The 25327-nt window shown below is 41.1% G+C and overlaps 2 protein-coding genes across 8 annotated transcripts in view; one reads left to right on the forward strand and one right to left on the reverse strand.

Moving 5' to 3' along the window:
- Window positions 1-2763: 2763 nt before the first annotated feature.
- POMP (proteasome maturation protein) lies at window positions 2764-14689 on the reverse strand. Its single transcript, XM_083609355.1, has 6 exons — window positions 14611-14689; window positions 11027-11124; window positions 7091-7151; window positions 5163-5264; window positions 4115-4208; window positions 2764-3279 (listed from the first exon to the last, which is right to left on the reverse strand). The coding sequence occupies exons 1-6, from the start codon at window positions 14611-14613 to the stop codon at window positions 3212-3214; spliced, it is 426 nt and encodes a 141-aa protein (XP_083465481.1). The 5' UTR covers window positions 14614-14689; the 3' UTR covers window positions 2764-3211.
- A 72-nt stretch (window positions 14690-14761) lies between these two features.
- FLT1 (fms related receptor tyrosine kinase 1) overlaps window positions 14762-25327 on the forward strand; it is a 136217-nt gene continuing 125651 nt past the window's right edge. For 5 of the 7 annotated variants that reach the window (XM_083608981.1, XM_083608983.1, XM_083608987.1 and 2 more), the window contains exons 1-2: window positions 14873-15193; window positions 16415-16518. The gene's annotated coding sequence lies outside the window, so the exon portion shown is untranslated. Of the gene's footprint in view, window positions 15194-16414; window positions 16519-25327 lie in introns of all 7 variants that reach the window. The other 2 variants (XM_083608986.1, XM_083608988.1) reach the window with 1 other exon arrangement.

Genomic DNA, 25327 nt, shown 5'->3' on the forward strand with positions numbered 1-25327 from the left:
TGGTGGCCTATCTAGCACAGCATCACAGTGGCCAACCAGATGCCTATGGGATATGCACAAGCAGGTTCTGAGTGCAATAGTACACTCCTCTCTTGTAGATTTCAGCAACTGATACTTAGAAGCATGCCACCTGACTGCACAAAAGCTATAACAAGATTAGAAGTTGAGAAGGCTTTAATCTTCCAACCAGAGCAAGAGGTGGAAAAGCATTCCCAAGAACCTACTGGTGAGTAAGAAAGAAGAGCTAGAGGGTTCTGGGATTGGTAATTCTTCATTTACTTTGGTACCAGAGGTTTGCCTGGTACCTGTGCTACCAAAACTCAGGAATTTGGGCCTTCATGGTTGGATTTTCTGGCCTTTGCTTTTAGTGTTCCAACTTTCAGTTGCATGTGGAAGGATATTTTCGTTGTTGGTTGATTGCTATGAACACTCTTGGTATTACAAGTTTATTTAAAAAATATTTATTGAATGTATTTTTACTTTCTCTTTGAGATTATCCGGTAAAAAGCAATGAATTACCTTGGTATCACGAAAAAACTGCTTGTATGAGCAGAAAAACACAGGAGCCAATTTATCAAAACTGGATCAATTTGCGAACTCTAAAAATGTATATTGCAAAAAAATAATGCAACTCAATTTTCAACTGGAAACATCTGACTAATTGTAAGAAGCAAATGTACTTTGTCAAAGCAAGACCTCTAAAAGCCTTGTGGTTTCCACAAGGTTATTTCTTCAGTTAAGACTTAATCAGTACCCTTTACATGTTACACCGTTTGCATGGGAGGTGCATTTTCATGGACTCAACAGCCCTGCTGTCATTTAAAAATGTTCTTGCTTTGGCAATCACTAGCCCACAGGACATAATGCAAGGGTGTTGCAAAAGCTTCTTACTTATTTAAACAGCACCCAAGTTCCAGTATACAACTTTTCATACTTCTCAGCGTACAATGAAATATTTTATTCAAGAGAATTTCCCTCATTGCAGTGAGATTTTCTTTAAAAAAAGGGAGGGCAAAGAAGTCTTGGGAATTTACTAGCTCAAATTTCCATGTCATGAATAAGCAATTCAAGAACATGAGATCCTACAGCTTTTCCATCTTTTATCTTTCCTGCGGGCTACCCCACAAAACGTGCTGCACTTTCATGAGGCAAGAGGATCGTCAAGTATCTGGCAGCTCAAACGCTAAAACTGGACAAGTCCAAAAGCTTCACAAGTATTTAGGAATGCATACTGATTGGTTCCAACCAAGATAAGAATTCATCTCCTTCACTGAGCCAAAGTTGTCTCCATGAGGAACATTTATTCCTGTGGAACCAAACTTTGAAGCTGTGTTAAGCAAAAAGGACAGAAGGTAGTCATGAAACAGCATCACCACATAAATCGTGGGTGGCAGTCCTCAGGCCTGAGGGAGGAATACAGCCACACACCCCTCCAGGCTTCTCTACTCAGTCATTGAGACTCCACACCAGCCTCAAGTGCTTTTGTTTCGCAGGAGGGAATCCTTGAATTGGGATACTGCCTCTTGCTTAACCAAATGGAGGGTGGATGTTTGTGGGGAAACCTGACTTGCATAGCCTACTGTACACTGGTGTCCACCCATTTTGCCATTTGGTCCCAAGGTTCCCCTTGGCTTTCAAGAGACGTGTCATTTGCTGCTTTTCCTTACAAGAACCCTTGATTATTACAGCTTTAGGATGAGGGAATGTGGTTATTACAGAGCAGCATGCTCTAGGGGCAGAACGTTCCAAACTTGTTAGACATGCATCATTTCATGACACAGGAATTCAGTTTTACTAGCAAACCAGAAGTTAAACTAACCCTTTTCCAGCCCCAGGAGGAGCATGGGGAGCGTTTGCATAACGCATCCGGACACTGCAGCCAACACACTAACGTGTCACAAAACAAAGAGTTTGGAAAGCTCTGCTCTAGGGCAACCACTGGGAATAGGACTGTTAGCTGGTATATTACTACATTTCCTCCAAGGAGCCGAAGTTGGCACACTCAGTACAGTACCCACCTTTTCTATTGAAGGGAGGTTAGGCTGAGAGCAGAATGACTGACTCAAGGTGAATGTGGTGGTTGAACGGGGATCAAACCTAGCTTCACAATTCTAATCCAATACTCTAGGCACACCACATATGAATCAGACTCCTAGGAAAAATGGGGAAGACTTGAGTAGATAAATGGGTGCGTTATAAGCAAGCTGCAGTGGAAACAACAAAGGTCCTTGCTTTAGAAGTATAACCAGTAACACTACTTTGTTGGCACTGGAATTAAGGGAGAGGAAGAAAGCTGCCTACACTGTCAGTGGTTCTCTCCCATCTCTGCCTTGAGATGGCAGGGACTGAACCAGGCGCCTTCGGCACGCAAAACAAATGTTCTACCGCTAAGCTATAGCTCTTCTGTAATGGAGCACACTGAGACGGGTGCTGATTGGTTTGCCTGGCAGCTTGCTTGCCTATTGTGTGCATAAGGACTAAAGGACAGCACCTCAACATGGATGTCAACACTGTATGTTGACTGGTGTGTTCCATACATGAGTGAGGAAGGGTGTCATCTGTGAAGGGTGGGTGGCATTTCAGCTGGCAGGGCAGTGGTGTTGGAAGTAGAGGATCCCAGCTAGTTAGGCCAGTGTAAATTCTGGTTGTGAACAGAGTAAACAGATCTAGGCTAAGGTGAAAGGGAATGGCTCAGTAATGGAAGCAGGTGCTGCTTGAGGTGAGGAACTTCAGAGATATGACTAAATATTTTGAAAAGTCACAGCATTTATAGAAAATTTTATTCATTGTTTTTAAAAGATGGCATGTCAAGTCATCAAGCACAAGGAAAGAAAGATTAAACAGCAAATACCTGGGTTATATATAGCAAAAGGTTCTTTTACAAGAACATTCAATCTAAAATGTCCTTTTTCTATAGACTTTTAAATGTCTACAGTTCCACAGTTGCAGATATGAAACAGTAATTGCCCTGAATAGAGATGTATTTCCCAATTTTAAAAAATACCCAATTACAAGACATTTGTACTGACAGTAAACACAGAACAAAAGTAATATATTTAAGCATTTAATGTGCCTTTTTTATCAAGGTAGGTGAGAGATTGTGTGTATCAAAACAAGCGCTGTACGGCTATCGTTTAATATGGTTTACTTGAACCTACAGGGACACAGGTAAGAAACATTTTCATGAACAGAAGGATGGAGTATGTGTGCATTATAATAAACCAAGTTTGTGTTCAACCAACAGATGAGGATCTCCCATTACTTCACTCTGTGCCGGATCTGGAAAACAGGTTTAATATTTTAGTAATTCACAACTTTGACAGAACAAGTATCATCATGCAAGATACAACTTTTAACTAAGTACAGCAGAAGGCTCGCTATTTGCTCCACTCAACCCCCTGCACCCCACATGAACTGAAAACAGATCAGCACACCTCTAATTAACTGTTCACGTAGGAGGGTTGGGAAAAAGGGCCTGGACGGAGGCCAATGTTTTCTCCCTGAGCAACAGGTGATAAATTCTAACTAAACCTTTTATCAGCAGTGGAGATCTCATTTGAGCCCTGGATTGTACTCCTGAAAACAAGTTGTTTCTGCTCTTTAAATTCTGCATAGGCACTTGCTTGGGCTCACCCATGTAAGAAAAGCCCTTCTGTATCAGACGAAAGGCCTACTGAGTGTCTCCCATTTCCTCACAGCAGCCAACCAGACACTGCTACCTATGGGAAGGCTACAGGCAGGTCATGAAGATCCCAGGGTACAGTGTGAAGGCACATCAGGCCACCATCTTGCTGAAGCTAAGTAGGTCTGGGTCTGCTTAATGCTTAGATTGGAAGCCACATATATGTAGTCTTGGAATTCCATGAAAAAAGTATGGTGGGATATAAATGCACAAAAAAATACAGTTGTTTCCCAGTAACACAGTTGCAACAGTCATGTGTAGCACATAGCTACACAGTGGGATCCCAGCATGTGAAAAGTGGTTTCCATATTGGTGCAGCAACCTTTGAACAAGGCCTGAGGCTTAGAGATGTCTTGTAATCTTTGCAATCCATTTTCTTCCCTGTAGCTTTAAAATACTAGATTTCTCCCATTTTTTTGGAATTTTCCTTACCGTTCAGAATATCCTCAAAACCAATGCAGTCATAGTTGCCTTTCAAGATATCCAGGGACAGGTTAGAACTATTAAGGAAAGGAAGACGCTGGGCCTATAAAGTACAACAGTTGGTCAGGGAGATTTCGTTCATCAAATAAACTGTGCATGCATAATTACTACCCAAATGAGGGACCTTGAAGATCATCTATTCCAACCCCCTGCAATGCAGGAATATGCAGTTGTCCCATACAGGGATCAAACCCACAACATTGGTGTTATAAGCACCATGCTCTAACCAGCTGAGCTATCCAGGTCTGCTATAGTTGCAACATGAAGCCTCGCTTGATCATAAGTACAATCTTCTATGCGTCTCCAGAGAAGAAAGACCTGTTGAGTTCAATGGTGCTAGTTTATAATACAGTGGTACCTTGGGTTACATATGCTTCAGGTTACATACACTTCAGGTTACAGACTCTGCTAACCCAGAAATAGTGCTTCAGGTTAAGAACTTTGCTTCAGGATGAGAACAGAAATCATGCTCCGGCGACATGCCAGCAGCAGGGTGCCCCATTAGCTAAAGTGGTGCTTCAGGTTAAGAACAGTTTCAGGTTAAGAACAGACCTCCTGAACGAATTAAGTACTTAACCCGAGGTACCACTGTATACCTATTTATGTAGACTTAAGTGAATAAACTGATACGGTTAATTAACTAGTGGTGCAATCCTATGTGTTCTTACCTGAAAATAAGCCTCTTTGAATACTGTGGGGCTTACATCCAAGTATACACACACAGGATTGCGATGGAAGATTAATTTAATCAGGTGACAGTCCTATGTGACAAGATGATTATGAGGAAAATGACTCAGATCTTCCCCTTTATCTCCACTACCCCCAGGTTCAAGAGGTTTAACTCCAGGGCTTTCTCAGTTCAAATGAATCACTGATGTTACAGTGGTTGTAAGTCTTAATCATTAAAACCAGTAAGAAGCTAATGCTATTTTATCAGATGCTTTTAAAACATTATCCTGGGCAAAACAAATTACTGAAAAGAAATGAAAAAGCATACCTGCTTCACTGCTTTGAATTCCATTTGCAGCTTCAGCGGTGCATGCAGCCCTTGAATATTTCTCAGAGTAGAAAAATTCATCTTATCTTGATTCAATGAAAACTACAAAACAAAGTGTTAAGAACATATTTGTGTTCTAGAACAATTGGGGAAATGTGACTTCCCTTGTTAAAAAATGTTTATAATGCTTCACATAAACGTATTTTCCTAGCTTACTTTAAATACTTCTACTCATTTAAAGAAAAGCTGGAATTTATACGCACTCTTATCAATCCACCACAACATGCTGTTTCTGGCAAGCAGAGTACATCTGACTCCACCTCATGGTGAAAGTAAAATACTGCCAAATAACCCAAATCCCATTCATGTTAATCTTAAATGAATTACTTTCAGTATTGAAGGAATGCTAACATCTGACTAATTACAGAAGGGTGTGTGAGAGAGAGAGTAAGAGTAAGAGGTGTGTTTATTTGCCATCTTATAGATGCTTGAGTGATCCATCCATCTGACTATCCAAGCTCATTGTGGGAGCATTCCAAACCCAAGATCCAATGAAATGAGAGGAGGTCTGACTTATCCTGGCTCAGCTGGAGATATGCTGGCCTAAATTCTCTATCCCGCCTGAGGCTGAAGTAAGTCCTGAAAAGGGGCTGCTCCTGGGAAATGGCAGAATGGGGAAGGAGGAGAATGACCCACATTCTGAACTCCATTCAGTTCAGTCATGTGACCTAACAACCCACCATAAGTTACATTGACAAAAAGGGTGGTAAGTAAAACCATTTCAAAAGATTCTTTTGCTTCTTCCAGGCTCCACTGTTGAACAGAGTATGTAAACAAGAAGAAAATATTCATGCATCCTTTGTGGAGATTTGAGGATAAAGGCAGATAGCCTCTATGCTTCTGCCTCATGACATCTCCCTGTTTCAACTTTCCTTTCTTCCTTTCCTTATTGAGTCACTTATCAACCCCATTGTCTCTCTCTCCCACATTCATCATTGCGGCTGCTAACATTTTGCTCCTCATGCTGTGAACATACGTTTCTTTTCTTTTCTTTTCTTTCCCCCCTTCAAATCTCTTTTCAAGACCCTCTGTTAATATACATCAATTTATGAACTACAATGACTACATGATTTCTGGGCCACCTCCTATGCCACCCTTCTGTACTGCTCATCAAGCACTGTTCAACCAGCTTGGATCTGCCCTTTCAAGATGGGTTGAAAGCTTTCCGATAGCGAAGACCGCCAACTGGAAATAGAATCCCAAACATTGATCAGAAGTCCCACCAATCCCAACTGGGCTTACTCCTATGAAAGTAGCTTTGGGAGCGCAGCCTTTAGGTTTCAGTTTTGCCCCCAAAACACCGCAGGTGCCAAGTGTTGGAAAAGTATCTGTCCTGTAAAATTAACAGTTTTCTATCCCCTGTTAACTGAAAAAAGTGTATAGTATGGCCACATCACGCACATATTTAACTTGCATGATTTTAACTATGCATGGGCAATAAAGGGATGTTCTTGTGAAATCCCACAAGCAGTTGGACTGTCCCCTGAGAGCACCCCTAACATTCCCAGAGCCAGCGCACCTAGCAGGCCTTGCCTGAGAAGCCAGGCCAAGAGTGTATTGAGCTGTTTTTCTGCCGAGTAACTCCAAGCAGATTCAGCACAAAAAGAGATTTTAAGCTCTCGTCCTTGTTTCCCAGGCAAGGCCCACTTAGTGCTCTGGCTCTAGGATTGACAGGAGTTCTCTCTTTCTCTTCTCCTCACCAGCTACCTTACCCTCAACGGCTAGCTGTGGGGCAAATCCAATGGCAACACAGTTTGGCTGCACATGGTTTTCACATATGCACAGTACCTCTGACGTGAGATATGGGGCAACTGTATATCACTTGCGCTGTTTACAGTCCAAGGTCTAAAAAGATGAAGTGTACTTACATTTTTCTCTGATAGTTCCAAAGGATGAACAGGGAAAAGTTCACTCTTCACATTTGTAAAGCTATAAAAACAATGTACAGTATTAGTATTGCAACTTTTATCTCAAAGTAGCATTCCCAAAATATTTTGGATAGCAATTCCAGGTAAAAGTTTTGTGGCTCTAAAGTCTGGAATTAATGGCATAGAATACATAAAAGAACTATTTTCTCTTCTTTAGTAGGGTGGAAGTAATGATACCAGCTATGTGTGTGCAGAAAACAAATACTGTAAAGTCTAATGCCTGTTTGCATAGTCTCCTGGAAGTGAGTCTCCCCATCTACAGTGAGGCTATTATTTTTTATTTATTTAATTTGTATACCACCCTTCATTCAAGGCTTGCCGGGCAGTTCAAAAAATGAAAATACAAAATGAGACACAAAATAAATAATAAAATACATAATAAAAACAAAAACAAACCAGTAGCACCCCACATCCAATAAACACATTTATAAGGCCAGAAAGGTTTTTGCCTGGCACCTAAATATATGCAATGAAGGTGCCAGCGAGCCTCTTCAGAGAGAGCTTTCAACAAATGCTGAGCCACCACCAAAAAGGCCTGTTTTCACTTTGCCACCCTCTGGACCTCTCATGTAGGGGGCACATGAAGAAGGGCCTCAGATGGTGATCATAGGGTCTGGGTCAGTTCGTGTGCAGAGGAGTGAGTTGTCAACTTTGGCTTTAGTTTAATGTATAATAAAACTTTTTACCTTTCCTATTTTATAGGCAAAACAAAATGAACAGTCACCACACTCAACCTGAGTACAGCTACGTGTCAGCCTTAGCAATGATTTTTGCATTATTTTTCAGGGATCTGAGCCGGAACAATATAAATTACCAAAAAAAAACAAATAGAACAAACCCAGAGTAAGAGGAACATTTACATTTTCAGAAATGCAAATTATTGAAGCTTAAAACTGTACTGTTGTTTTTTAAAAAAACCTCTGGTAGTTGACACTGTTCTGAGTCAAAAACTAGTCCATTTGAAGCTATTTGATATGCAACAAACCTGTCCATAAGGGCTAGCAACCATCTGATTTTAAAATCTTCTGACTGAGCACCTAGAAAATTCTGTAATGAATAAGAACCTTTCTGTAAGTTAATTGTACATAGGGCAATACAGGATATACTACGCTTTGATTGAGCCCAATTCATCTTCGATCTGGCCTTATTCATATATTATTTTTTTTGCTTTTTTCCAGAAAGATGAAGTCAAAGTGACTTAAAAACATTAAAACAGGTGTAAAAACAAGAGAAAAACAACCTAAAATGCTCAGAAATAATATGCATTACAAAGATAGTTGTTTATTGCCCTACTGAATAAGTTACTGGTCAGATATTGTGTAATTGCAAATTGAAATTCACATCTCAAAGGAAAAATATAAAATTTACAGGGGTAAGCAGCCCTTCTATGTTCAGATTTACATTTAATATACCCATATACCCATCCAAGGACTCAGAATTCATCATGCATTTGAAGTCCGCTTTGGCATCTTAAGGAAAAATTACATAATGGATTTTCTGCTCAGAAATATCCTGAGATGACATTACAGGGGAAATTGAATAGTTCAACAAGAAACTGTTGCAGCATTGTGCAAGGACCTTGAAGCTTATCCACGAGAAGATCATCCGCTTTTGTATTTTTTTCCTGTCTCCTATTTTAATGCTTCCAATGCTTTTTTTGTTTATCTGTTTTTCAGGTGGTCTTATTTGTCTGTGTATCTTTATGACAATTCTGGAAGGTCCCTTGAGTTAGAAAGGCACGGCATATTTCCATTAAAAGCTATAAACAATGGCGGACAATTTTTCTGAAATAAAACTTGATCACCACTGTGGCGTTTACTCTGCAGTGTTGCCACAGAAGCCATGCACGCTGCTCACATGGTGTTTTGGTGATGTCCAACAAGCCTGACAAAAGTCCAGTATAAACAAGCGGTGTCTCCAGAGAAGGTTCTTAAAATACCTACAACATACAGGGGAGCAGAGCAAGATTCATTTAACTGATAATCAGGAATGAGCTCCCTGGATGCAGATAGTATAAATGACTGCCTTCTTCTGCCTGTATTATTTCCGTGGTTCCAAAATATCCATTAAATAAATGAGATAATAGCTTGGAGAAATTGTGCAGGGTATACATTTTAAATTGCCAAAACTGTAAGGAGTATTGCAGGTTTAAATATATAAATTCAGATTTGTTTAATGCCACATGTGAGGAAATCACAGGGACAATGTAAAAAAAGATTACTTAGGACATTATTGTCCATCCTATCAATTACATTTGATAGCACATATATAGCTCAACATGTTGGCTGTCATTTCATGAGACATCTCAAAGAAAGAGCTATGGTTTATTTTAACCAGTCCTAATGCCTTGCCCACGTATTTAGTGGAATGACTGCCCACATATATGCAGAAGCGCTGCATGCCTAATGCTGCCACTGAACAAAATAACACAACATGATGGCCAATAACAATGGCACTAAACACTATTTATAGACTAATACAAATGATCAGAAATTGCAATCAAGGTCTCTAAATCTTCTTAACCAGTCGTGGAAGAATAATTCAATCTTGATCAATTCTTCATCAGCCAGACTTGTAAGATTTAATATGAGAAGGATGCAGTTCAATTTCTTAACAAGTCAATCTTACATGTAAGTAAATATAAACTCTGCAGAAAATATGCTCTGGATCAGTGCTCATGTGATACTGTGACTTCTCATATTAATTCTTACAAGTCTGGCTGATGCAGAATTGATCAAGATTGGCTGATGAAGCATTGAACGATACAGATTGGCTATCCGGAAACTCTGTTCCGGCAATATTTGGTGACAGATTATGTATATATCGAACTTTTGAATTATTCTACCGCGACTGGTTAAGAAGATTTAGAGACTTTGGTTGCAATTTCTGATCATTTGTATTAGTTTATAAATAGTGTTTAGTGCCATTGTTATTGGCCATCATGTTGTGTTATTTTGTTCAGTTTGTCTATTCTGCAACACAGGGGTCTGTTTACGGATTAATGCTGCCACTGGTCTGTTTCAACAGAAAAGAGTTCTCTTCTTGTCAAGCCCAACCTATGAAAATGATTCTGCTCAGAGTCTCGGGGGAATGGGATCAGTTTCTAAATTCCACCTTCAAACTAGGCCAAACCAAGTTCACCCTGTTCCCGCTATGTGGGAGCTCTGACATTCACGTGGTCCCTTCATTCCATGAGGCAGGCTGCTGGGAAACTGCAGTTCTGTCTGCTTCTGGAGGAAGGAAGGCAAAGAGCTTTCCACCCAGTTCAAGAGGCTGAACTGGCTCCTCCACTTCAGGCAAGCAGGAAGCGCTCTGGAGACGGACACAAAATCTTGGATGGATCCAGTTTTAGTTCCACAATTCTGCGGAAAGAATCTTTATTTAAGGCTCCTACTGTCAATAAATTTATGAAGACAAATAACTGGGTGTAACTTTGGAAGATCACCTCACGCAAATATTTAGTAAACAAATGTTTTGTATCTAAGGAACTGCCCGGCCCACGTGGGAGAGATGAGCTCCCTTTCCTTTTGAAGTCAGAGATGCAGGGTGGGGACTTCTCCTCTTACTGCAGTCCTTCATCCAAGATGGATAGAAGAGGTGGAGATGGCCTATTTGGGGCTCACCACCTTCCCAGGTAAGCACTGCTGCAGATTGATGGGATTTATTTGCGAGTGGGGAAGTGAGAGCTTCTTTTTCCTCTCTCTTCTCAACAGTCTTGACCAAGCCACCTCTGCACAACCCACTTGAAGAAAAGCAGACCAAGGACACAATTCATCCAGGAGGCAGAGAAAAACCATTTCAAACACACTTTGGATCTCCGCCATCAGGGCGCACAAGGAATTCACCAAAGTATTTCAATGGCTTTCTAGTGCTTACCCTCTATTTATCACATCACAGCTTTCAAATGTGCCAGCAGCTGAAAAATCAGAAACTGGAACACAGTCCTTCAGTTGAGATCCAAATGCTCTGGTATTCTGAAATGGAGACAAGTTACTATTAGGAATGTACAACTCAAGAATGCTTTCAAAATGACTGCTGCTAGATACATTTGTTTTCAAGGGGTGGAATTCAATTTTGCGCTACTGTAAATGTTCCCTCTGTGCAAGCGTTTCAGCTTGCTGGACAGAATGATTCCCAACTGCACTGTTCATGGGGTGCTCCCAACTCTCCCAGCGCCAATGCTAGGGGGCATGGAGAGAAAGGCAAAATCCCTCTGTGCAAGCAGAAGACCTTGCACGGGGCTTCTTAGATGAATCCCACCCATGGGGTCTAATTTAGTAACTTTGTTAACTAGAGATCACACCAATCAAAATTTAGGCTACTTTAGAAGGCAGACAAGATCTGTAGAAAATAAAGCAATACATGCGTGTTAACTCCCAAAGTTACTTCATCTACCAAATATGGACACAAATTTCAGTTTGGGGAATATACCCAGCCAGATGGGTGGGGCATAAATAATAAAATTATTATTATAATCCACTGCGATTTATTCTCAAACTGTCTATAAATGGCTTCATCATGGTGGTCCCCAATAACACTTACTTGCTGCTCATGGTATGCAAAAGAGTTTCAACCCAAATACAATCTCTCAGGTGTCTTGCATGTAAGTATTCTAATTTGCTGAACACTGCTTTGTTCTTCATGTTCTAAATCTCACTCTGATGCTCCTGAAGTGGTCTTCTGACCAAACTCTCCAAAAGCAATTCTAATATGGCAAGCCTAGGTCAACCAGACAGTTGCTAATGAAAATGTAAGCACTTTCCTACTAATCTCCAGGTGCCAGTCTGCCCACCTGGTTTAGAAAAAGGCGTTCTTCCATCAATTGTACAAAGCAGGTTTAAATCTGGCATAACTTTAACTCTGCTTTGTAATCTCCAGGTGCCAGTCTGCCCACCTGGTTTAGAAAAAGGCGTTCTTCCATCAATTGTACAAAGCAGGTGGGAAGAGAAAAGCGAGCACTGTCAGGCCTTTTATATTGGGTACTCTGCTTGCCTCTTGATTTCAAGAATGTGCTTAAGAAATAAACGTGTTACAATGTTAATTCTGCAGAGATAAGAAAAATAAAGCAACAGAAATAGTGAGTCTAAAATCAGCTTAGTTAATATTTGTAACACAAAGAGAACACTATTATTCTCCATTGTTCTGTCCAGCATATCAATTTCTTCTCTATGAAAGAGATCAGACTCTAACACATTTTTGGAACTTTACATGCACTTGTGAGCAGTTATTTACTATTAATAACACACCGCAGTAGACAAAAACCAGGGGGAAAAGTCCACAAAAAAGGTGAGGGGATACATAACAGACTGATTTATGAACAGACATACAAACTGACGCAATATGGGCTACCGGACAGGAGACTGGACTAGAAGTCAGGATTCCAGCAAGTATAAGCAGCATTTCTGTTTCCTTTCCCACCATCAGCTTTTCTTGTTTATTTTAGTTGTACATTGTTTGTGTCTCTTGCAAACAGTCTGTATAGTTTTTTGCACCACACACAATCCTGGCTGGAATCTCCAGGCGCTTCCTTTACACAAACATACACCTCCATTTTGCAAATATTTGGAGTGCATAAATTAAAAGCAAGCTGAATTATTACAGCACAGGGTCTGAAATTGGAAAGATTAAGTAAATAAAAGGACTGAACTGCAGGAAATCCCTCCGACAGCGACACTGACACAACTGTTCTATTGCTTCCCTGTGGAAGTGAGATGTTTGCAAAGTAAGCCTGCAAAATCTTTGGGAATGGCCAGTAGACAGTGACCCAGCAACACTGGCAAATGAAGAGTAGGCCCATAACAGAGGAAATGTATTTTGTTGCTCTGGAGTGGGTTAATTTTTTCCCCTTAAAAATATTACACCATCCCTTAAGTTATGATGAAGCCTATAGTGCATTTCAGCCCTGTACTTTCTAAATCAATTGTGACAACTCTTTCTACCCATTACACCAATGGTGAACCCAAGCAACAACTTGTGTATGATAACAGTTACCCCACAATGCAATTCCTTTTTATCTTTAATTGGAATGTTTCTACCTGTGGCTGTTCTGTTTACCATTTCTTCTTGCTATGAATTTACATTATATGGATGTTTGCTATATTCTCCACTACACCTCACTGACAGCCTGGTGCTGGAAGAGTCAATATCTGTACTCTATTGTATAGAATTCGCCACCTGTAGTTCATGGGGAATACAAAGGAGGATGCCAGATGTATCTGACACCAGCTGATCTTTTTTCTTCCTCTGTGCTTTTGACAAAAGCCTACCATGCAGAAATATGACTGGCGAAGAAAAAAATTACACCTCTCCATCTCAGGAAAAACCATACAGAAATTTAGCAAGTGATGCTTTTTTGGCACAGGGTGACTTGGTGGGAGGAGTTTCACCAGCTACATTTATGTATTAAAGCCCCCCCCCCGGCCCACACATTAAGAAAAAGGCTACAATCCTACTCAAGAGCATTACTCCAGTAAATACAAATAGTGAGGTTGCTGAGTAACTGTGATAAAAAGGGGAAATCTGGACAAAGAGAAGCAAAACGGAAACGGGAACATTTTTTAAAAAAATAAATAAATCTCAAAGGGCACATCCAGGGCTGGATGTAGGTTTAATGAGGCCCATAGCTACTGAAGGTAATGGGGCCCTTTATATGTCCAGCTGTCCTTTGTTAACAACAAATTGTCGGTTTTTTTGTGTTGAATACATGCTATATGCGGGGCCCACTACTTAGATCATAGGAGCCTACCCAACACTAAACACTACTGCTGTATGTAGGTTTTATTTTATTTTTTATCTTATATTTTGGAAATGTACATCCAGTTGTTTATTTCCTTTAATTTTTTTTGGGGGGGGGCCCCAAGAGAGTGGGGCCCTAAGCTATAGCTTCTTTAGTTTACAAGTAAATCCGGCACTGGCACATCCACTTATAGCAGCGTCCAGGCCATGAATTCCCAGCTCCCTCTTCACGGTGAAGACGTGGACACGTCTGGACGCCCCGGGAATTCGGCAGGCGGGAACCCCTTCCAGACAACGCATGTCGGGAGGGAAAGAGGGGGCTTCAATGCGAAGTGTGCGCGGGGGGGGGCATCTCTCATTAGGATCCCCTCAGCCCGGCCGCGACTCGAGAGGGAGGGAGGGTCGCAGCTGAGTGAGGAGGGCACCCCCTTCGCACGCAGAAAGCTCCGAGTTCAGTCTCCGGCACTTCCAGGTGGGCCTAGGAGGGACCGTAGCCTGAAATCCCGGGGAGCCGCTGCCAGTCAGTGCGGACAATACCGAGCTAGGTGGAGCAACGGCTCTGACTCGGCATTAAGGCAGCTCACTATGTTCGTGAGGCGGATAGAGATAGAGAGAGGACCCCCCTCCCCTGAACTCCCCCCCCCGGCTATCGTGACGCCAGTTCGCCTGACGCCCCCGGGGTGACCCGGCCCCAAGCCCACGTTCTTTGACTGAATGCCGCTTACCATCTTTGCACCGTCACCCGCTCCCTCTTCCTTCCGCCAGCTACGAGCGAGGGCAGTGACGTCGCGCGTGCGTGCGCACAGGATGGCTCTCGCGAGAAGTGTTAAAGCTCGGGCGGGAACGAGCGAGGGCCGGCCGAGGTAAAGGGCTCGCCCTGGCGCCGAAAGAGAGGACGGCTCCCTCCTCTCGGCGTCGTGTCGAGGGAGCGTGAGGGGAGCGGCGCGCGGTGTTTCCCCTCTTTCGCCCGCAGCTCTTGCCTCAGCGTCAAAGGTTCAATACGCCCCTAGCTGATAATAACATTACAACTGTCTGAAGCGCCCCGGTACGGAGCGCGACAGCAGAACTCCAGTGAAACGCAATAAAGGCGACGTGTGAGGCATTTTTTTAAGCTGACTTTTTTATTTTAAGCTGAGAAACAAAAGCAGCGGTTCAGAGACGAGTAACAGCCCTTTAAAAACGCTTAAGCGACCAAGAAAGCGTTATAGCCCTATACTTGAAAATAACGTGTTGGCGCCAGTGAAAACTCGGACAAAAAATACCTCAGCGCAACCTTGGAACACCTCAGAAAGGGTTCAGCTGCGCTTTGTAAGTGGCTGCTTAAGTCAACGCGTTCTGGCTTGTTTGCTTTAATTGTTTGATTTTGCTGTGTTACCATCTTGGTATTGTATCCTGCTTGGAGGTGATTTCACAATGAAAAGCGAGTAACAAGTTTTGTATAATACCAATACACTGTAAAAATCAACAAAGCGGATATTCTTTCTACTGGCCACTCTTAAGCGTCCTACTTCAGTAACGTGTTCAAACCTGGGCTGCCAAAAAACAACAACACAGTTGCATGCCACCTCAATCTCTGTTCAGTGGAGACTGTGGTGTTTTTATGATATATGGTTCATTTTACACACATAACATGAGCCTACCATGCAGGGGCGCTTAGCATTGACACCCCACAACGCCTTGCTTGTCCCATAGTCGCACAGCCTTGGTTGGATGAGAGCAGAAAACAAGCATGGCTCTCCCTCTGGCTTCTCACACACCACTCTATTATTGCTCTCAGGTGAGGGGAAAGGGCCCACCCAGGTATCCTCTGGCACAAAGCCACTTCTTTTGCTATATTAAAGGTCATGCTTAGGCCCAATGCTATTTTTCTAGAAAAAGAGGTGCCACAACTCGCAATGAACAACTCCTTTGTTCTCCGAGAATGGTAATGGTGCTCACCTGAGAGGTGCCGGGACAGAGTTCCTGTGAGTTCCCGCAGAGGGGGGGGAGTTAAATGCACTTGAGAGACAGTATAATGCAAATAATTTTTGACGTTTTTAAGGGGGCAGGTATTCTGCCTAATCAAATTTGGCGTGACCCAGCCTGAGCAGGTAGAAATATGATTCAGAATTATGAGCCTCAGAAATAAATGGCATTAGTGTGCACACAGTGCATCTGCCTCCACAAAGAAGAACCTCTGTATTTAATGATTCCACTACTGGTTTAAAATAGAGGGAGGGAATCAACATAGTGATAAAACAGATTGCTCCAACAGCGCAAGCATTTGCCCTTTCCTCCTCCCACGAGGCTCCAATTTTGTACATATGGCATATACCTATAAATCTGCCAGTGTCCACAGGGTAGCTAAATTCAATACTCTCAAAGTCGAGACATGTCTATTGATTATAGTTCCTAGAATATGTTCAGAAATCTAACTCTCTTCACCTTTCATCTCCTTTATATTCTTTCTTGTATAATTGAGAAATGAATCCAGTGGCAGAACCTTTTGTGATTGTTTTACTGATAATATTCTATACTCCAAATTTGTAGGGGACACAGTTGGAAGTGGAACACATTCTCAAACAGTTATTGAATAACCTCTTCCCCATGATCTCATGGCATCTGCTTGACTTTCAGCTACGCTCATTCAGCTTGTAAGTACAGCTCCTTTTCAAACAAGTTTGCGTGGATCAGGGGAATGTATGTTTCTGTTTTATGCATGTTTTCATTCTTTTTGGTTAATAACAGTTTATTTAATGACATATTTTTAAAAAAGAAAGAAAAGAATTTTTATTCACATGGGTGTAGCTAAGGGGGGGCAGTGGGCAGCTGCCCCCTAAATCAATCAAAACCAATACAAATCTGAGGTTCTGCCCACCTAACAAAAGCCTGCCTTCCACTAACAAAAATCCTGGCTATGCCTATGCTTAGTCACTAAAAAATTGAAAAGATTAAATTCATTTATTCATTAAATCAATGTGCACTAATACTTGCTGCACCACCTAAATTGCCTTCAATTGTGAACATGAGGAATAGGAAGGCCCACATGCCTATATATATATATATATATATATATATATTGTCCAGTAGCACCTTAGAGACCAACTAAGCTTGTTCTGGGTACAGTTTAAGCTTTCGTGTGCATGCACACTTCTTCAGATACTGGTACCTGTTTGAAATGGGTCAAGATAATTGACTTCACGCAAGAATTCCTGCAACTGCTGTGTTGCAACCCTTCCCAAAAGGGATTACCGTATTTTTTGCACCATAACACTCACTTTTTTTCTCCCAGAAAGTAAGGGGAAATGTCTGTGCGTGTTATGGAGGGAATGCCTACGGGTGGCGGGGGGGGATCTGCTGCAGTTGTGAGCAGAGGATCCATGGTTCCCCTTCCTTCCGTCCTCCGTGGCTCGCTTTGAAACAGCAAAGCAGGAGAAGAGCCGCTGAGTGGGGAGGAGAGAGGGACAGAGAGCCTGCTTCTTTAAAGGAGCAAAGCGGGAGAGGAGAGGAGCCGCTTACACGAGTGTAAGTGGCTCCTGTCCAGTTGGTTCCTTTAAAGCAAGCAGGCTCTCTGTCCCTCTCTCCTCCCCACTCAGCTCGTTACATAGCAGCAAAGTTTTTCAGCTCGCTAAGCCGGGGATGAGCGGGGAGGAGGAAAGAAAACAGAGCCTGCTTGCTTTAAAGGAGCAAAGTGGGAGAGGAGAGGAGCCTTCTCCCCTTATACCCCTCTTCTTCATTATTAGCAGCATCCTTCTCCACCCACCCCACACGTGCTTCTTCTCCCCTTAAACCCCTCTTCTGCATTATTAGCAGCATCCTTCTCCACACACCCCACGCGTGCTCCTTGTCCCTTGAGTGCTTTTCCTTCCCTCCCCACTTAAAACGTGGTTACAAAGCACGGATCCACATGGATCCTCAGGATTTTTGCACTGGGTCACCCCAAATTCACCATCAGATCACATAGCATGTCCATGGCTATATCTTGCACCAAAAAAATCACGCACCCACTGTTGCCTGGGGCCGCAGTGGTGCAAAAACGTGGTTACAAAGCATGGATCCACATGGATCCTCAGGATTTTTGCATTGGGCTACTCCAAACTCACTGTCAGATCACATGTCTGTGGCCACAGCATGAACCACAAAAATCATACATCCGCTGTTTCGTTTAGAATATTTTTTTTCTTGTTTTCCTCCTCTAAAAACTATGTGCGTGTTATGGTCGGGTGCGTGTTATAGAGCGAAAAATACGGTATTTACAACTTCAGGGTTGTTGTCACAAACAAGTGGGTCCAGGGTGGGCTTTTACAAAAGTGGTTGTATGAGTAAATAAACAAATGTAATTACAATGGAGGAGTAAAGAAGTAAATGAAACTCTTAATAAATGAAAATAATTTATTACACGCACATAATTACAATACATCCCAAAAACGTTTACAACCTTTTTTTTAAAAAAAAGTCTTAAAAATGACAAAAAAAGAATTCCATTACCAACTTAAGGATGTGTTTCAAAGGTTGTCCTTTCCAACAAGAGCTTACACAACAAAATTGGTTCAATAAGTATGCCAGGAAGGACAAGGGACATTAGCTAGTGAGGGTACGCAACTTTGCTGCAGGAAGAGCCAGAATTGAATATATGGCTATTGTGGCAGTAGCCCAGAGCTGAATGTGTGGGAAGCTAAAGCAGCAAAGGAAAAAATGAGGCCTGTCTCTACTGCAAAGGGAATTTTAAAGCGATGCCATTACCACCATGCTCCTAGTCAGTATTCAAAGGACAGATTTGGGAAAGGCAATGCGACACCAGTGTTTTTGCCATTATGGGTCACCCACTATCACTGCTCCTTCTGTGGCTGCTGTGCTTCTTCCCATATAGCTACTAGGCACATTTTCTCCAGCTCCAGTATGGTATATTATCAAAAAATATGTTCTAATAATACTTGACACTTCATTCAATTTTATTTGTCTGAAGGATCCAGAAAAACAACTACAAAGCAGGAAGTAATTTAACATTTTTGTCTATATGTTTTAGTTTGTATTTTTCAAGATAATAGTAACTACAAAGGTTCTTATAATTTGATATAGGTAAGTGGGTTTTTTTCCAACCGATGTGATGTAGGATGAACAAAAAGAAAAAACTGCATGTTCCTGTTTAGCGAAACTTCTAGAAAAAAATCAGGGTCGTCACGAAATATATTTATTTATTGAGTGTTTTGGTTTGTTGATGAGGAAATGACTATAGAGATGAAACATTTACATTTCAAAGTTTTTCTTGTAGGATATAGACTGGACACCATCACTACACGTACATTACTGACATCATCTTCATGTTTAGGCTGCATAACAGAAAGGAATGTAGCCTTGTAGTAAAGATTTGGTTTTCCTTTAAAGGCAGACTTCCACACTAGGATAAACTTCTAGACATAAATAGAATAAGATGTTTGCTCCTTTGTTTCAACCAATCTGTGAAGTTTACAATTTATTTCTCATCCTTCCTTTAAAGAGCATAGAACAATATATTAAGAAAAAAATCCTATTCGTGTTTACTCAGGAGTAAGCCCCACCGTGTTCAGTGGGGTTTACTCTTATGTAAAAAGGTAGGCATACATGTCTGGGAGAAAGCATCATTGAATGTAGTCCGATGGGCAGATCAATCCAAACTATCAAAAGCCAATATAATTTACACCAAGGTAAATTATGCCATTGTAACTCACCTATTTGAAACTCCATTTGGGAGTGGGGCTACTGCCAACTTAGACTTCTTGAGCATAACAGAGGGAAGCTTTACTTGTGTTTTCAAATAGCTACAATTATAGATAACTATATATATATATATATATATATATATATATATATATATATATAGTTTGAAAGCACGTCAAAGTGCAAGTAGATAAATAGGTACTGCTCCGGCAGGAAGGTAAATGGCGTTTCCGTGCGCTGCTCTGGTTTGCCAGAAGCAGCTTAGTCATGCTGGCCACATGACCCGGAAGCTGTACGCCGGCTCCCTCGGCCAATAAAGCAAGATGAGCGCCGCAACCCCAGAGTCGGTCACGACTGGACCTAATGGTCAGGGGTCCCTTAACCTTTTTTTATCTATAATAGCTAATACTGTACTTAATTTGGTCTTTTATCTATTTGTAGTTTCCTGGCAAGGGGCATACCCTACATATTTCCCATTGGTTCTCAACACCTTGCTGCTTTATGCCAGATCAATGAAACGGAAATCAGCTGTTATTCAAAACTTAAGTGTCAGCTCAACCCATTAACCTGGAATGCATAATTGAGACCTGGGTCGTGTGGGTGGTCACGTCTATTGTTACAGATCTAGGATAACGGAGTTTGGGGGTGCAAGGGCACCCATAACTAACTGCTAGTTAGTTAATGTTAGAAACTAATACAGGGATGCGGGTGGCGCTGTGGGTTAAACCACAGAGCCTAGGACTTGTCGATCAGAAGGTCGGTGGTTCGAATCCCCGTGATGGGGTGAGCTCCCGTTGCTCTGTCCCAGCTCCTGCCCATCTAGCAGTTCGAAAGCACGTCAAAGTGCAAGTAGATAAATAGGTACCGCTCTGGCGGGAAGGTAAACGGTGTTTCCGTGCTCTGCTCTGGTTCGCCAGAAGCGGCTTAGTCATGCTGGCCACATGACCCAGAAGCTGGATGCCGGCTCCCTCGGCCAATAAAGCGAGATGAGTGCCGCAACCCCAGAGTCCGTCACGACTGGACCTAATGGTCAGGGGTCCCTTTACCTTTACTTTCTATATCTTTATAATAACAATATGATCTCAGCAAAAATAATGGCCACAGGGCAGGGAGAATTATCTGGTTTTGATAGTAGTTCAATATGAAAGGAGATTCAGTGGTCATGGGCAGTGCTGAGGACTAGGGTTCCCTCTGGATATACTGCTATTATTCATTGTTGTTATTCAGTGTTTCAAATTGCTTGTCACTCAGTCCTATGAAAGCATACTCAGAAGATAAAAGTCCACTGTGTTCAATGAGGCTTATTTACATAGGACCACAACCTTAAGTAAACTGTTAAGTATGTAGGGCATGATTTTCAATAAAACTGGTGTCATAAACCCTTTGCTTTGTTTTTGCTGTAACCGATTAACACAGCTATTCATCTAGAAATGGTTAATTCATTTCCATAGGTCTGCTTATAATCAAGTTGTTTTAAGTTCTTCACCTATGAATATACATAACCTAATAAAAAGAGATCATCTTCACGGTGTTGTTGTCACATAACAATAGTAATAAAAGTGTATTGTGATTATAGTTATACCTTTATAATGTCAGTGAACACCCTGTTCCACATATATAAACCTCTACGGGAAAAAGCTTTATCCTGTTGAGGAAAGATTTCTTATACCAAGAATTTGTCAACAGCCATTCATGAACTTGTTAAAGCGAAAGTACTTTTTATTTGCATTCATGAAATAAAATAAACATATTTTCTTTGATCCTTAACCAACCCTTTATTGTTAACTTGCACTAGACTTTTATGTTTCAGTGCTCATTGTACATGTAATTATTTGAAAAGTGATTTTGTTTTAAATTATTTAGCCTTTTCTGAATTTTAGATAAACACAGGCATGTTTTGCTAGCGATTAAAAATACATTTCACCCAACACTGCAGAACGTAGCAAAGATAATAATGTGTAGGCGTCAGTGTGTTCCAAAACAAGACTCTCTGGGGACCCCTTTTAACACACTGCTACGTTAAAATCGTGTTCTGAAAGCCTCAGGAAACCCCTACTCGAACCCACCCTTTCCTGAAACTGGTGAAAGTATTTTTAAAAACACTGGAGTGAAAAAAGGCTACTGCTAAAATATTGCCAAACCAGATTGTTTCATTTAGTTACTGTTACCAGGTTTTTCATCTTTCAATATATTGATAATTCTAGTGTTACCAATAATAATGTTAAATAAAACGTTAATGATGTCAGAATACCTCACAGTATAATGAGAAAAGTAAGTTTCCACGACATAGTCTGTGATAACATATTTTAATTATACGTCATATAGTCTTTTCTTTTTTAAAAAATTACATTTTCATAGAATTGTAGAGTTGGAAGGGGCCCCAAATTTCATACTATCCAACCCCCTACAATGCAGGAATCACAAGTAAAGAATCCCGACAGATGGTCATCCATGCTCTGTTTATAAACCTTCAGTGAATGAGATTCCACCACCTTTTGAAGTAGTCCATTCCTCTGTCAAACTGCTCTTACTGTCAGAAAGGTATTCCTAATGGTTAGTCGGAATCTCTTTTCTTGTAATTTGAATCTATTCAATCACTATTCATTGATGCTACCTGTAGCATCTTATTCACTTCTGCTGTTTTTACCTCATTCAACAACTTGCAGCTTTATTCTTCTTTTACTGCCATATTGGATTCGATCCAGATTTGCAATGCAATCCTAACCATTTCTACTCAGATGCAAGCTTTATTGAATTCATGGTGGTATATTCCCAGATAAGAATGCTCAATATAATAGCCCTGCTGGATCAGGCCAGTGTCTCATTTAGTCCAGCTTCCTGTTCTAACAGTGGCCAACCACTCTCCTTTCCTGCAGTTTACAGCAACTGGTATTCAGAAGCATAATGGTGGTAGAACAATAGTGATTGTGGTTAATAGCCATTGGTAGCTTAGTGTTCATGAATTTGTGTAATCCTGTTTAAAAGCCATCCAAGTTGGTTGCCGTCGCTGCCTCATGTGAGGGCAAATTCTATAGTTTAACTATGCATTGCGTAAATAAGTACTTCCTTTTGTCTGTTCTGAATTGTCCACATTCAGCTTCATTGAATGTCCACAAGTTCTAGTGTTATGAAAGAGAAAGAAAAAAACTAATCCACTTTCATTGTGCCATGCATATTTTTAAAAACTTCTATCATGTTACCTCTTTCTCACCTTTTCTTGAAACTTAAGATGTTCCAAACACTTCATCCTTTGTTCATAGGGGAGTTTCTCCAGCTGCTTTATCATTAGTTTCCATTTTTAAACCTTTTTCAATTCTACAACATCCTTTTTGAGGTGAGGCAGCTAGAACTGGAAATGGTATTTCAAATACAGTTGCAGAGTAGAGGTGGGGTTGCAGCCTTAGTCATATTTATGCTTCATGTAGATTCATTGAAATTAGTGGAACAATTCCATTGATTTCAATGAGTCTACTCTAAGCATGATTAAGTCTGGATTCATTTTTTCTTCAATCAAAAGTTTTATTTATTTCTTATACCCCTCCTTTCAAGAAGCTTCCTTCAAGAAGTGGTATATATCTACTCCTCATTGTATCCTCACAATAAGGTGACGTAGGTTAGATAGAGAGAAAGCAACTGGGCTAAGGTGAGTTGTAGCTAGTGGCTGTGTGAGGATTTGAATCCTGTATGTAAATGATTGTAAGTTAATTATTTGATTTAAGACAAGGTTCCGCATGTGACGTTAACATATGAGAGTGCTGGAGGTGAAATAGTTAAAACAGTTAAATAGGTACCCAATCAGAACCCAGGGAGGTGGAGTCAGAGGGACTATAAAACCAGCTCTGGGAGGGGCAAAGGGGGGAGTTCGTTGGGAGTTGGGTGGTTGGTTGGAGTGGGAGTGAATTGGGATAGAGTCTGGGGGTAGGTTGAGTTTGTGTAGCAAAATAAGCTGAGTCAGGAACAGTTAGGAGCTAGGAAGACAAGTAAATATCTGAGGGGTAGTTTAGTGAGTGAGAGCAGGTAGCGGAAGTTATAGGTCTGGATAGGCAGCCCATGCTTGTAATTGACTGAGACCATTTATGAAACCACACGCTTGTTAAACTGCAATAAATAAACAGAAGTTTATGTTCCAATTTAACCCTGACTGGACTCCATATTTTACCAGGTAGGGCCTGGGTGGTGGCAGCGAGAAATAAAGTGGTGGCACAGGGATCAATAGACAGTGAAACGTCCGGGGAACCTGTGTTATTGCCACACCGCACAGACAGCATATTTGCACAAAGCAGATTCCGTGCATCAGAGGGGAACCAGGAACAAATGAAGTTCACTCCACCAAGACACCTGCCTTGAAACCAAAATACTGGGAGTGTAATATTTGCAAATGATCACCAGAGGGTGCTCAGTGGCTAAGTGTGCTTGACCTTTGACAATGCTAACTGTGCCTGCTGATAATGCTGCTTCTGTTTCAGCACCACGTTAGATTATACAGGCCTTTTAATTGTATTCTATGAATGTAAAAATGTTGTAGATCAGAAACATTTAGATCTAGAATATGTGTAGATAGAAAAGTACATGAAATACAGTATTTTAGGGCCAAACTAAATATGACATGGGAGAGGCATTGTGTCCCTGGTGTTTGTTTTGTTGCTAAAAACATCTCTGTGGGACTCTGGTGCTGGGGAAAGAGGTCTAATCCTTCTCTCCCAACCTGCACCATGGCCTAATCTTAATTGCCCTTGTAAAGTTGCTGTTCTCCTTACGGTGGGAAACATAAAGCACTCATATTATGTTTTCCTTGTAACAGCTTCAGTCAGGGTTGCAGAAAAGGTGGGCAGAAAGAATTAGATCTCCCTCCAGGGCCACAGCCCTGATTCAAATGTCATCTTTCTGATTCTCTTTCAGCAAAAGAAAAAGATGTGTCTTGTTTAGTTTGACCATGAAGGAATATATATATATAACTGAGGTCCTGGGGAACAATGCATTAAACAAGATGATATGCAAAATAGTAACAATATGTGGGTGTCGTGCCTTACCTAAGCCTGAACTATGAGTCTTCCTCAAATGACGACCCTGATAACACAAAGTATGAAGACCTTTTGGGGCTTTAATGAAATTAATTTCATTGAACTGTTACGTTTTTTCATATTGTAGAAAATAAAATAAAATGCAGTAATATATTTATTGCCAATAAAGGTCAGAAATACACACATTGGCTCTGTTATGCAGCCTGATGCTCAGGGACTATTAAGACAACATAATTCGTAGATACTGAATCCACTACCTGTCTGGCAATGTTGTTGCATTTTTTTGTCGTAATGTACTTTAAATTCTTTACATCTGGTGTTAGGCTGAAAAGAAAACTTGAAATTCACATTAGCAGTGGATCTTTTCCTAGTTTTCCATTCATCTCTGCCAGTGCATCCTCATCCAGTCCCAGACAGTCAATGCTGGCTTTCTACCCTGGATCACCTTCAAAGCATCTGACAACTGCAAAGGTATTGAAGATACACATTCATTGTTTATTTTCAATATTCATTCTTAATTACATGGAAATCAGCAGCTCATTTTTTTCTTAAGCTAAGTCATTTTGTCTCACTATTTTCTGTCAATTAGTAAAATTGTTTGTGTTTTCAATTTTTTATATAAAATATAGTAAATGCTCCCAATATTCATGTTCAACCTGTATATGTGCATTTTTAAGAATCCCAATCTGTTTCTAAGTACTGTCTGCTTTCTCCAGTCTGTGCTTCTGGAGCATAATACTGGCAA

Source organism: Podarcis filfolensis (genome assembly GCF_964270895.1).
Source record: "Podarcis filfolensis genome assembly, chromosome: 4".
Classification (NCBI taxonomy): Eukaryota; Metazoa; Chordata; class Lepidosauria; order Squamata; family Lacertidae; genus Podarcis; species Podarcis filfolensis.